Genomic DNA, 13,484 nt, shown 5'->3' on the forward strand with positions numbered 1-13,484 from the left:
CAGTCGTGGGAAGATGGGAAATGTTCTTGGAATTCTGCTGGCTGGTGCTGAGGGTCTGACAGGATAAGCTTCTGAGATAAAGTCCCAACTATGACATTGTGCCTGGATGTAGGAAGGCACCAAGACTGACAATTGAACAGGTGGCCGAACCATTGTCATAAGTTGGTTTTTGCAGATGAGTTCTTGAATGCGGCTATCCCAGCCTCCTGACTTCTCCCTTTACCCAGAGCAGTCCAAGGTAGGGAGGTTAGCTCAGCATCTGTACAGCCTCTCGGCTCGCCAGCGTCAGTGGAGGCAGTGCGAGCCAATCCTGTTGGGGGTGCTGTGGAGACATGGTTGCCGCCAAGCCCACGCGTGCGTCATCGGACAGGGGGCTGGGCCTCCAGAACCCGGAAGCTGGGGACCCACGTGGGAGTCTGGGAGGCGACTGTCTAGGCTCGAGTGTCAGGTCCTGGGCAGTCTTTGAGCGGGGACGAGGTGTGGGAGGCTAACGTGTTCTCCCCAGCAGTCTGTTACAGAGTCCTGGGCGCTGCTGGAGCAATGCGACTCCTCTGGACGGTCGGATGTTTCAATCGCCTGGTTGCCCGCCATTTCTCCTCCGTGGCTCGGCGCGGGGAGCGGCCTGGCGGGGAGGAGCTGAGTCGCTTGCTTCTTGATGACCTGGCGCCAGCCCAGAGGCTGGAACGTCTGTTTGGCGTGTCCCCGTGCCTCCTGGCCTTGCGGGCCGCCCGCCGGCACGTGGCCCGGCTCCTGCTCCAGGCCGGTAAGGCTGGACTGCAGGGGGAGCGGGCCGAGCTGCTCCGGGTGGCCGAGGCTCGGGGCATCCCTGTCTTGAGGCCCAGGCGGCAGAAACTGGATGCCTTGTGTGGCTACCAGGTGCACCAGGGCGTGTGCATGGAGGTCAGCCGGCTGCGACCTCGGCCTTGCGATGAGGCGGCAGACACGAGCTCAGGCGACGACCCTCAGCAACTGTGGCTCGTCCTTGAGGGGATCCAGGATCCCCGCAATCTTGGGGCTGTGATGCGCTCCGCTTACTTCCTCGGAGTAGACAGGGTCATCACCAGCCGGAGAAACAGGCACGGACGTCCCTTAACTCTGCCCCTCTCCCGCCCCCCTCCCCAGCTGGAGGCGGAGCCAAGTTCCTAAGCACCTGGTGGGGATCCCGGGGGTGTGTAGGGCGCGGGGCTTGAGATTTCCGGGTTTAACACGGATCGTGGGGAACCTTTGCAGCTGTCCGCTTACTCCAGTAGTCAGCAAGGCCAGCGCTGGGGCCATGGAAGTGATGGACGTGTTCGCCTCTCCTGACCTGGCGGGTTTTTTGCAGGTAAACCTGGGCGAGAGGGGAAGAAGAGGCAATGAGTCTAGCTCGAGCTCTTAAAGCTACCTCCAGGTTGCAGTGGTCTGGGGGTCGGGGAAGAGAAGGGGACGTGGTGGCACTGATTCCTAGGACCTTCTAGGTCCCACCGGGAAGGATCCCAAGGCCTTTAAAATAGAGCCTCGTCTGAAGTTAGATATTTCCTCGCCTCGTTTACTTTACTACACGCCTTGGCCACCTGTGTCAGCAAGTCAATGTCTGACACCCATGGGACTTCAGCAGCACTCTAGGGAGCTGGTGGACAGGAGTCGTGGGTATTTAGAATAGAAACTCAACTTGAAAGCGATTTAAACAAGGCTTTGCAAGGGGCAAGCTTTAGTGTACTTTAGCTGTGTATTGCCTGGATAGACCCTAGGGGGCAGCATTGCCTCGCGTTTGGCCGTCCCTCTGACCTCTGTCCTTCCCCGTCCCCACCCCCATCCCTCAGTGAGAAAATAACCTTGAAAAGAGGCGGAAGAAAGCTGTAATAAACTTATATTCAAACCACGTGTCTAATTTCAGATTTTCCAGTAACCAAGCTGAAAAGTAAAGAGAGCAGGCATGATGACACGCCTATAATTCCAGGTTTTAGGAGGTGAAGACAGTAAGATCATTCATTGCAAGGCCCTCCTGGGCTACATGAGACCCAGTCTTAACAAAACAACAACAACAAAGACAAAAAACTAAAAAGAATCATAATTTTATACAATATACCACAAATATTATCTTTAAAACATAACATTTTAAATATTAATGAAAAAAATTTGAGACAGGGTATTGTGTGGCCCAGGCTGGCCTCAGATCCACAGAAATCCTCCTGCGTCAGCCTCCTAACAGATGTGTAAACCTCATCTTAAAATGTTTATACATAATACATCTCAATTTGGAATAGTCATATTTCAGTCCCTAATAGTCACGTGTACTAGGGCTGGAGAGCTGGCTTAACAGTTCAGAGCACTGACTACTCTCCCGGAGAACTGAAGCACCCACATGGTGGCTCACCACCATCTAGAATTCCTCCTTTCAGAGATTTGATGCCCTCTTCTGGCCTCCCTAGGCCTTGGATCTCTTTTAAGTAATTGATTTAATGTTTTTTTTTTCCTAATCTAGTCTCATAGCTTCATTTTCCCCTTGTTTTAGCTCTTTGAGAAAAGGATTGGCTATGTAGCCAACCTCAGACTCACAATTCTCCTGTTTCAGCCTCTCAAGTTCGTGTGTGTGTGTGTGTGTGTGTGTGTGTGTGTGTGTGTGTGTCTCAGATTTGGTAGCCAGTGCCTTTATGCACTGAGCCCTTTTGTGGCTTAAGCTTCCATATTCATTCATTCATTCACTTTTGAGACAAGGTTTCTCTGTATAGCCTTGACTGTCCTGGAACTCACTCTGTAGATCCGTCTGGCCTGGAACTCACAGGGATCCACCAGTCTCTTTCCCTCTACTCCCACCGTGGGCCTTTCAAACTCCCCATTTCCAAGGCTGACCATCTATTTTCCTAGGACCTACCCTGCTCAGTTGTTCAGTCAGACATCTGACTTGTCTTGATCCCACAGCTGTGCCCCCAAATCCTTGTTATTGGGGTTACTGTCATACCGTCCTCATTTCTTACTGTTTCCTCTGCTACTCTCGTCTGAGTTCCCAGCTCCCTGGACAGGGGTTTGGGTCTCGGCATGGCAGACACGATTCTGCTGAGACCCAGGTCAGACTGCATCACTTTGCTCATAACCTTTCAAAGCACTAGGTCTCTGAGACCTACTTGTAGTCTCAGTACTTCAGAGACTTAAGACAGGAAGATCACCATGGGTTCAGGGCCAGCCTGGGTTGGGTTTTTTTTTTTTTTTTTTTTTCTTTTTTTCGGAGCTGGGGACCGAACCCAGGGCCTTGCAGTTGCTAGGCAAGCGCTCTACCACTGAGCTAAATCCCCAACCTTGGTTTTTTTTGTTTTTGTTTTTGTTTTTTTTTAATATTTATTTCATATATGTGAGTACACTGTCACTCTCTTCAGACACCCCAGAAGAGGGTTGTGAGACACCATGTGGTTGCTGGGACTTGAACTCAGGACCTCTGGAAGAGCAATCAGTGCTCTTAACCTCTGAGCCATCTCTCCAGCCCATGAGCTCATATCTCAAAAAAAGCCAGACAATGGCTCAACACTTTTATATCACGATAAAAGCCCTATATTTCCAGTGGCCCTTGAGACCTAACCCTATGTGGCCATTGTCCTATCACTTGCCAACTTAACAGTCCTGAGGTATGACAGGTGGGCGGGGTCTTCATGCCTCCATACTTGTAGATCTCCCTGTCTGGAACCTTCCCCCGCTGTCTACAAGACACTCATTCCTTAGTTATCTTTAGATCTGCTTTCAGCCACACAGCTCGGATTTTATTCTGCGTGCTCTTGGGCAACCTCAGTGCCCAGAGCAGATCCTGGCCGGGTAGAGGTCCTGACTTCCTGACTAAGTTGAAGTCATCTCTCAGTGAATGTGTGTGTGCAAGGCTGGGCTCCTCCTTGACCACGGCTTTGATGAAGATTCAGTGAACCAGCACATGGTTTCCTTCCCTCTTCCAGGCCAAGGTCCAGCAGGGGTGGCTCGTGGTGGGCACGGTGGGCTGCCCAGGTCCTGAGATCTCCCAGTCCTCCAAGGTCCCCGTCACTAGCTGCTTAGAATTCATCTGGGACCGGCCCACTCTCCTGGTGCTGGGTAGGTAGGCCGTACCTGCTTTATATTTGCATGTGGACATCCGGCTGGGGCTCACTAATACTGTCTCATCGTGTTCTGCAGGCAATGAGGGCTCTGGTCTGTCCCAGGGGGTTTTCGCCACCTGCCAGCTGCTCCTTACCATTCTGCCTGGACGCCACCTGCCTCCCGGCCTTGAGTCCTTGAATGTGTCTGTGGCTACAGGTGAGTCAACACCTTCCCTCTCCTCTCGCTTTCTGACTATTTATCCCGAGCAAGCATCTCCTCTGTGCCTCACTTGTATGTGTGAAACAAGTGTGTCCTACCTGTGTTGTGATCCTCTCCCTCTTGTCCTGCCTGTGTTGTGATCCTCTCCCTCTTCCCTCACGTTTAGGAATTCTTCTACACTCCATTTGCAGCCAGAAGAAGGGTTTCCCTGTACAGGAGAGAGGACAACGTCTCCAAGACTCCTGAGAACCCTTAGCTACGTTTGAAGGACTCAGAGAGGCTCAGTACCCAGGACTACCATCGTGGTCAGAAAAACAGGGCAAATGTGGGCTGACATAGACTGTCTGAGATGAGTCACGCATTCGTCCTCAGGCTTGGATGTAATGGACCCTCGACTTGTGAGATCCTCTTTGCTGGCTACAGTCAGGAGACTTTAAAGACCAAAAGACGTTTCATTTCCAGTTGGAAATGGTAGTTTGCTAATTTCCAGGACGGATTAGGACAGACAGTATCTGTCTTGGCTCCTGCTAGAAGTCGGGAGGCTGCCGTGGCAGGCGGAGGAACCAGGCAGTCCAGTGCAGGGTGTGTGGAATGTGAGGGTGAGTTTGTTGAGGGAAGCTGAGTGAACAGGTACATAATAGCCCTATCTCTCAGAGTGGTGGGGATAAGACTCCAGATTCCATCCACTGAGCCCTTAGCAGCTGAGTGGTCATGCCCAGTCTCTCCAGTAGGTGGCAGTCTTGCTCTTTGCAGCTCCTTGCAGGGAGACCCCTCTCTGCAGGGACCCATTAGAGACAGGGAAAATAGCCAACAGCTTCCAGACACTGGCCAGTGCAGCCCAGTGGAGGGAACCTATGATCCCAGGCCTTTGTTGCTTTTGAGTCTGAGAGGCTGTGAAATCAGGGTCACTTTTGTGCAACCCACTAGGCTTGGACCCCTCCTCCAGCGTCCCACAAGTGGAGCAGAAGTGATGTTACCAAGCAGTGGTCTCACTCTGGGCTACACATTGGAACACCTAATAAGCTTTAAAGAAACTACGCCAACATAGCAGCTGCTGTGTGCTGCTGGGAAGGGAGACCGGGTCTAATGTTCTGTGTACCTTTGGTGTCCTCAAACTTGTTATTTAGCTGAGGATTTCCTTGAACTTTTGATCTTCTTACCCCACGATGGCCAATGTATACGTTGCTGGGGATAGACCCCAGAGCTTCGTGCAAGCACAGCATTCACCCTACCCACCAAGCTGTATCTGAACCCTGGGCTGGACAGTTCTTTGCTGTAGGTACCGTCCTGGGCGTTGTGAGATGCATCCTCCCGATGACAGGGAGTCTATACCATCTCTTGTCACAAAACCAAAACTGTCTCCACACAGGGCCAGATCGTCTCTGACCGACAGCCCTGAGTGTGGGGTGGGAGGACAGTGACCCTTGAACTGTAACCCCGGAGCTGTGAGAGCGGGGATGAGTTGCCCCCATCTCTGTATCCTCAAAGGATGTATGTAGTAGGTGCTCGATAAACAAACAAACAGCCCCTTCCCCTGTACTCTCCCTGGAGTTGATTTGTAGGATCCTAACAGCTATGTACACTTACTACAAAGTTTGAATCTGTTTGCAGAGGACCTGTAGTGTTGCTATTTGGGGAATATCTTGACAAAAACATCTGAGGGAAGGGTTTGAGTTTGAGGAAATACCGTCAGTTCATCATAGCAGGGAAGACATAGCAGCAGGAGCGGGTGTGAGGCAGGAAGTGGGGTGAAGGATGCTGGTGCTCAGCTCCCTTTCTCCCTTTCATTTAGTCCAGGACTCCAGCCATGGGATGGTGCTCCCCACACTCAGGGAGAGTCATCCCTTAGTCCTCCCTGGATCACCCTCACAGCAAGGTGTGTCTCCCACGTGATTACAAACCCAGGCAAATAATGAAGATGAACAGGGCCCGCGATTGCCTTAAAGCTTTCATCCCAAGAAAGTCAGCGAACCCTTTTGTCAGCGCCTTTCCCCGCCGGGGTTCTCATCTTGAGCTGTGTGTCCCCAACCCCACAGATGCTGCAAGGTCTGCTGAGCTCGAGCCCAACAATGTGCTGCCTCACTCGAGAGCCTCGGGCAGGGATTCGGGTTTTGTTTTTCTTTTGTATTGTCTTGTCATTTTTATTAACTCAAATAGAGATTTCTAACATGTCCTGTGCCTTGGAGCCATGGGGTAGGGAAGAGAGTGGCTGTTAATGCCCAGAGACACCAAATCAATTAATTAACAGTCTCCAAGGGTTGGCGAGATGGGTCAGCGAGATGGTTGCTCTTCCAGAGGCCCTTAGTTCACAACCATCTGTGATGGGATCTGATGCCCTCTTCTGGTGAGCAAATGTACACGCAGGCAAAATACCATATTTGTAAATAAGTCAACCTTTAAAAAAAAGTAAACGAATGTCTCCGGGGAAGGAGCCTGGCGTCACTCTTGCCTTTCTTAGCTTATTCTCACTCTCATGTGTGTGTGTGTGTGTGTGTGTGTGTGTGTGTGTGTGTGTGTGTGTGTGTGTGTGTGTGTGCGTGCGTGCGCGCGCGCGCGCGCTCGCGCTCGCACGCGCACCTCACAACACACATGGGGAGGTCAGAGGACAACTTTCTGGAGTCAGTTCTTTTACCATATGGGTTCAGGGGATTGAACTCAAGTCTTCAGGCCCAGGACAAGTGCTTCTACCCACTGAGCCACCTGCCCTGCCCCACTTTCTTTCTCTTTTGGAGGTCCTGGGGCTTGAACCCAGGGCCACACTCTTACTAGGCAAACACGACCACTGACCTGTATTGTCAACCCTCTCTATTTTTTGGAAACAGGATCCCTGGCTTGTCTAGAATTTATCTTCTACCCCAAGCAGGCCTTGGACTTGCAATCCCCCTGCCTTAAGCTCCTGAGTATCCAGGATTACCAGCCTAAGCCACCAGACCCAATTCATTTCTTTCTTGCTTGTTTTCTTTCAAGATTATTTTCTTTTTGTGTATTTTATTATATGTGTGGATATGAGAGCTTATGAATCTAGAAGAGGGTGAGCCAGCTACAGGTCATAAGATGCTGGCCATGGGTGCTAGGAGCCTACTTGGATGCTCTGCAAATCATACTATACACTCTTAATTACTGAGGCATTCTTAAGCCCCTCCTTTTCCTTTCTTTTGTAAATGTTTTAATTTTTCCGGGCATGATGGCCCCTGTCTTCAGACTTGAAGGCACTCCCTCTGTGTGACCTTAAGAGATTGTCTAACACTGTGCTGGCTAGTTTTTTGTCAACTTAGTACAAACTAGTCATCTGGAAAGAGAGAATCAGGGGGCTGGAGAGGTGGCTCAGTGGTTAAGAGCACTGACTGCTCTTCCAGAGGTCCTGAGTTCAAATCCCACCAAACACTTGGTGGCTCACAACCATCTGCAGTGGGATCCAATGCCCTCTTCTGGTGTGTCTGCCAATGGCTATAGTGTAGTCATATAAAAAAATAAATAAAATGGAAAGAGAATCACAACTGAGGAAATTCCTCCATCAGATTGGCTTGGAGAATGCCTCTATCGGAATGGCCTGGAGGCAAGTCCATGGGGCCTTTTCTTGATGAATAATTGATGTGGAGAGCACAGTTCACTTGTGGTCCTAGGATGTATAAGAAAGCAAACTGGGCTGGAGAAATAGTGCATCAGCTAAGCTCACTGGCTGTGCTTTCAGGTTCAATTCCTAGCACCAACAGCCATGTGTAACTTCGGTCTTAGGGGATCTGACACCCTCTTCTGGTACCACACACACACACACACACACACACACACACACACACACACACACACACACCGTATGCAAAACGTTCATACATATACAAATAAAAATAAATCTTTAAAAGAAAAATCCAGGTCTCAGCTTTCAAGGTCTGTAAGATGCAGATAAGGAAAGGCCACGCCCATCTCTGGAGGACACTGCTGTTCCCTAGTGCACCTGAGGATATGCCTGGGGCTAGGGGCACTGGGATGTGCTTCTCTTTCACACTGGCCTCAGAGGTTTTAAGGCCCCAGAAGTTTTAAGGCTCCACTCAGCTGCAATACAATGACTTACCCTGGGATCCCGGGAGCAGTTGGGGAAGGACTAGAGTTGAAAAAATATTTACAGAATTTCCTTTTGGCCAGCTCCCTCCCCATTTTCCCTCCATCCTGGTTGAGATGTTGAAGGTGTCAGGAGGGTTGGAAACTCATTTGGAATTTCCTCAGTAGCTGAATGGACCCCATACTCTCTCTATCTCCCATCCCCCTCTTCACTCTCACCTGGCCTCCCAGACTGGAATATATATATATATATATATATATATATATATATCTCAAGAGGCGATGCTGTCAAACCTTCCCAAGCCCGGGGGCCCTAAACTAGATCTCACGATGGCCCCTTGCAGGGCCAGGCACCAGGGATCCCCACAGTTTGTAAATGTAATCAACCTTGAGGTCTCTCACTTCCACAGGTGCAATTAGCGTGCCCATCTGCTAATCCCTGATTAATGATGTTTACAAACAGGGACTCGACCCCGCACCTCAGCACCTCCTTCCCCCAGCTTCCCCCTCCCTTTTTGCAGACCCCTCCTACCGGCTCCCTCCTCCTCCGGGCAGTGAAGCATCCTACTTCAGTGCTCACTGCACACCTGGGAAGGAGAGAACAGCCAGGAAGCCTTAATGGTGGGGCTGGAACCCTGCCACCCTTCATTCTTCCCCCTCGGGAACTTCAAGGTCGCATGGTGAGCAGCCCGCCTCCCTGTGTGCAGTCCTTGGTGGGTACACGTCAGGTGCACTGTACCAAAAGCACAGAGAACAAATACTTTCTAATCTAATTAATTTTATGCAGGCAAGATCTCATGCAGCCTCAAGCTCACTCTGTAGTCAGTGCTGGCCTTAAACCCCTGGCTTCTTCTGCCTCCATCTCTGAAGGGCTTGGATGATAGGTTTCTGTGACGTTGGAGATCAGGCCCAGCTGGGCCTAGTGCATCTTGGGTAAAGACCGTATCATCTGAGCTGTATCTTCAGCACTGGCCTTGAACTCACGGTCTCCCTGTCAACAGCCTCCCAAGTGCCTGCGTTGTAGTCGTGTACCACCATGCACTGCCCTGTGAACACAGACTCTAGACAATTCCAGGTCTCCATGTTGGCCTTGGTTTAACTAGGTTGCTTCTTCTGTAGCTTATGCAAGCAAGGCAGTGCTTATGATATAGGCTTACACTATATAGGTTAGAGGGGAGGAGTCATAATCAGATATATGAAAAGAGACTTAGTGCAGTGCACAGGAAATAGTAGTGGCCAGTAAGTGTGAGCTTTGTCCCGCAGTAAACATAACAATGATGAAATGGGGCTTCAGAAGGACCCCTCCCTCTCTCCTCGTCCTCTCTCTGGGGAGAAGGGCAGGTCCTAGCTCATTACTGGTGGGGGCTGGGGTGGAGGTGTCAGATTGGAATCACTCCTGGGTCTGTTCACAGCTTCCCCGTTTCATTAACACCTTCCCGGGGGTCTTTGGGCTCATCCTGCTGGGGGAAGCATTCCAGAAAGTTCTGACCACCTCCTACCCTTAAAGGCTTATGCTCCAGATGTGTACCGAAGGGTCTTGCACCAGGGGAGGCTGGCCGCTGACCTCGCACCTGAGGGTCTGGGGTCAGGGGACACGGCACCTGGAGTGGCCCATTCCTTACCCTCCCCTGTCAGCCTCTCATCCAAAGGTTTGTCAATCCACCCCAACCCCGCCCAGCCCCACCCAGCACTGCAGTGTGGTCCCTTCCTTCAGAATCCTCAATGTAAATGTGGCTCGAATCTCAGGTCCGATTCCCACCTGCCTGTTCTGATGTGGACAAGCCTCTGAAAATTGCTTATCATTTGATGTTTTCTGTAAAATGAGAAGAACATACGTTTCAGGGAGCTGCACAGTGCTCTATAAATTGTGACCCTAGTGACTGCCAGCAGTGACTATCACTTCACTCTGGGCTGAACAGCTCCTGACATTACCTTCTTGCAGGCAGAGCCTCGTTTTGTGGACCCGGGCGGTGGAGGAGAAGTCAGGCCAGAGTCCCAGGGCCTCCAGCTCTACCTGCTTCTTTCTAGATTGGAAAAGTGTGGGATGAGGGTGGGGGGCATCACTGGGTGGAGGCCAGACTGCTCCTAAACAAAGCTCCCCTCAACCATAGCTCCACAAGGATTTTCACGGACACTGGCTCTCTGGATCACAGAATCCCATTTCAGAGAACACCCTCACTGGGGACCGGAAGGGCCAGCCCTGCTCTCTCCTTTGCTGGCTCTTTGTCCCTCAGGCTCTCTGTTTTTTACTGAGGTCTGTGGCTGTCAGAAGGGAGATTCCTTGAAAAGCAGTTGACTCTGTGGTTTATTATCAACCTCAGATACTTCCCGCAAATTGGGCAATTTTTCTTAAAAAGAGGAAGTGGGAACAGTAGATCTGGTCCCTTCTTGCAAGTGGTTCTAGGTCCTCTGTCAGCCTCTATAGGCAGGCAGGGAATTATTGGGATGACGAGGATGGTGATGGGGATGATGATGATGGGGATGATGATGGTTGTGGTGGTGATGATGATGGTGATGATGATTGTGTGTGTGGGTTGGTGTGAGCACATATGAAGAGGTCAGAGGAGAACGCTGTGTTCTCTCCCACTTTTACATGGGTTCCAAGGGTTGGACTCAGGTCTGTCAGGCTTTTGCTGCAAGTACCTTTCTTTCCCTACAGGGTCTCACGTAGCTCAGACTAGCCTAGCGTCAAGCTCACTACATAGCTGAGCGTGGCCTTAAGCTTCTGACCCTCCTACCTCCACTGTGCTATGACTCCAGGAGCACGCCATCATGGCTGGTTTACACAGTGCTGTGGACTTTGTGTCTGCTTGGCAAGACAGCTACACCCCAAGTCTAGTCATTTTGTATCCCAGGCCCTGGCATGGGGACAGGGCACCCTAGATGTTTAAGAAACCAAATGAGTGGGGTTGGGGATTTAGCTCAGTGGTAGAGCACTTGCCTAGCAAGCACAAGGCCCTGTTGGTCCCCAGCTCCAAAAAAAAAAAAAAAAAAAAAAAAAAAAAAAACCAAACGAGTGAAGGGACTCTGAGATTGAACACTAACGTCTTCCCTTCCTATCTCCGTAGCAGGTTGGAAGGCACCCCAGGTTTCCCGTGGCCCTTTCTGACTGACTCAGAGGAGGTAGATTGTCCCAGCTGCAGGTGCTTTTGATTCTCTGGGGGAAATGGGTCTGTGAGGGCTAAAGGAAAGCTCCACAGGTCTCAGCAGAGCACCACAGGTCTGCACCAGGGCCTAGCATAGACAGCCCCTTCAGGAGATGAGGTATCGGCAGGGCTGCCTTGTGTGAATTGCTGCATCTTGTCTGATCTGAGCCCTGAGTAGTACCCATCAGAGCACAGAAACCCTTGCTGGGTTTGCGGTCAAGAGCAGGAGCCTATGGTGACGGTGGTGTTTGTGAGGCTGGTGGTTAGGAGGCACACACCCTTGCTAAGGCTCTCCAGCACTCACAAGAGGACTCACTCGCACTGAATTCTTCCTGTACGTTGGATGAAGGACTGTCACTCTGTTTGGCTTGTAAGTGGGAAATCACACTGGCCCACGGTCATTCTATGTAATCCAAAGGGTTTGGGAGGGACCGAGGGATGGGTAGGGACAGAGAAAGAATCCTCTAGCCTAGCACCACTTGGGAGGCCAGCTGCTGAGAGCCAGCCAAGTCTATAACAAACCCCCTGCATCCAGTCAGCCTTCATCCCTGGCCCCCAACAGTATGGATGAACTCTGAGCTGGTATCTCAGTGCAGGGGTGACACTTCCCACTGGGCTGTGTATGGGATTGCACCAGGCCCTAAGACCTGCGGTGACATCTTAGATCCACTGTGGGATACTGCAAAGAGTCTCGGTCCCCTGGAGAACCCCGACATGTGTGTGAATCTCGGCTTTACTCCTGGTGCTCCTTCCTGGAGTCTAGTTTGTTCCTTGTGAAGTAGAGCTTTCTCCCAGCGCAAGACTGCCATTTTCTTTTTCTTTTTCTTTCCTTTCCTTTCTTTCATCTTTCTCAGAGCCTCCTTCAGAGATGCTACTCTACCCTCTACTCACGGGCCAGCATGTCACCCTGCCTCTGATTTCTGGTGATCTTCATCCTGTCTGCCTGCTCTGGCCTATTACTAGGGCTGCCTGGGGCTGCCCTCTCTCTGGGCCCGTGTCTGTACTCTCTGCCTCTCTCTCTTGTCTCTTTTATTTTCTCCCCTGGCTTCATTACCCCAGGGGCTGATCAATGGCAGCCGCTGGTTATCGATCTGGGTGGGCATCCAAGTGTGGCTGCCCCCAGGCCAGTATTGATGGAGAGAATCGGTACTGAGGCTGGGGTAGAGTGTGGATAGGAGCTGACGACCATGGGGGATGGAAGTGGGGCTCCCTCTCCCCTGCAGGGACTTGACAGTGGGACTCCTTAAAAGCAATACCAGGTGAGAGTGCAGGCAGAGCGCTTCTGAGGACAGAAGGTCAAGGCTTAGTTCACGCTCACAAGTACTCATTGAGCATCTACTGTGTATGCTAGGAGGGGGTCGCAGCAGTAAACAAGCCAGCAAAACAAAGCAAACACGTAAGATTATATAATGCGTTGTACGAAAACTACAGCAGCAGGACCCTGCCACAATCCCTTCTCATCGTATCCCGGGGGTCGTGGGGGAGGACTCCAGGGTATGGTATCTTGGAATCCTCCAGGGGCTCAAATGACTAATCCAGTCCATTACTGGTCTCTAGCCCTAGCTAGGGTGGAAGAGAAGCTTGCGGCAAGTGACTCAGTTTATAGCCAAGCCACAAGCCACCCTACAAAGGACCACTGTTTGTGACTTCTTGCCCATTAATACTGACCTTGATGTCGGGCACGACCCAAGCAGGGCCTATTCCAGACCACTTACTGCCAACAGAGATCCTGTTCTCTGCGGTCTAATCAGGTCAGTCTAGACCGGCCAATGCTACACACACCTAACTGGAGCTCGTAACGCACAATAGGGGTGGAGAAGGTATTTATGCCTTCCCCACCGCAGCTCCCCAAATTCCAACTCTAACCCCCCCCCAAAGTCTATTGCATGTACCATTTCCAAGATGATTAAATAGAAGAGTGCAGGGTAGCCTCGCCTAGCCTTGGCCTTGAGAGAGAACCACAGGTTGGGTCCATCCCAAGTCAAGCTTTTTCCCCAGGCTCGCTTGGGATAGACCCAAGGGCCCAGG

At 51.2% G+C, this 13,484-nt stretch overlaps 1 protein-coding gene across 1 annotated transcript; it reads left to right on the forward strand.

Moving 5' to 3' along the window:
* Positions 1-514: 514 nt before the first annotated feature.
* Positions 515-5,708, forward strand: Mrm1 (mitochondrial rRNA methyltransferase 1). Its single transcript, XM_032913121.1, has 5 exons — positions 515-1,076; positions 1,231-1,324; positions 3,918-4,050; positions 4,132-4,251; positions 4,421-5,708. Exons 1-5 carry the CDS (start codon positions 541-543, stop codon positions 4,498-4,500), a joined length of 963 nt encoding a protein of 320 aa, XP_032769012.1. The 5' UTR covers positions 515-540; the 3' UTR covers positions 4,501-5,708.
* The last annotated feature ends 7,776 nt before the right edge of the window (positions 5,709-13,484 follow it).

This window comes from Rattus rattus, chromosome 9 (genome assembly GCF_011064425.1).
Source record: "Rattus rattus isolate New Zealand chromosome 9, Rrattus_CSIRO_v1, whole genome shotgun sequence".
NCBI lineage: Eukaryota > Metazoa > Chordata > Mammalia > Rodentia > Muridae > Rattus > Rattus rattus.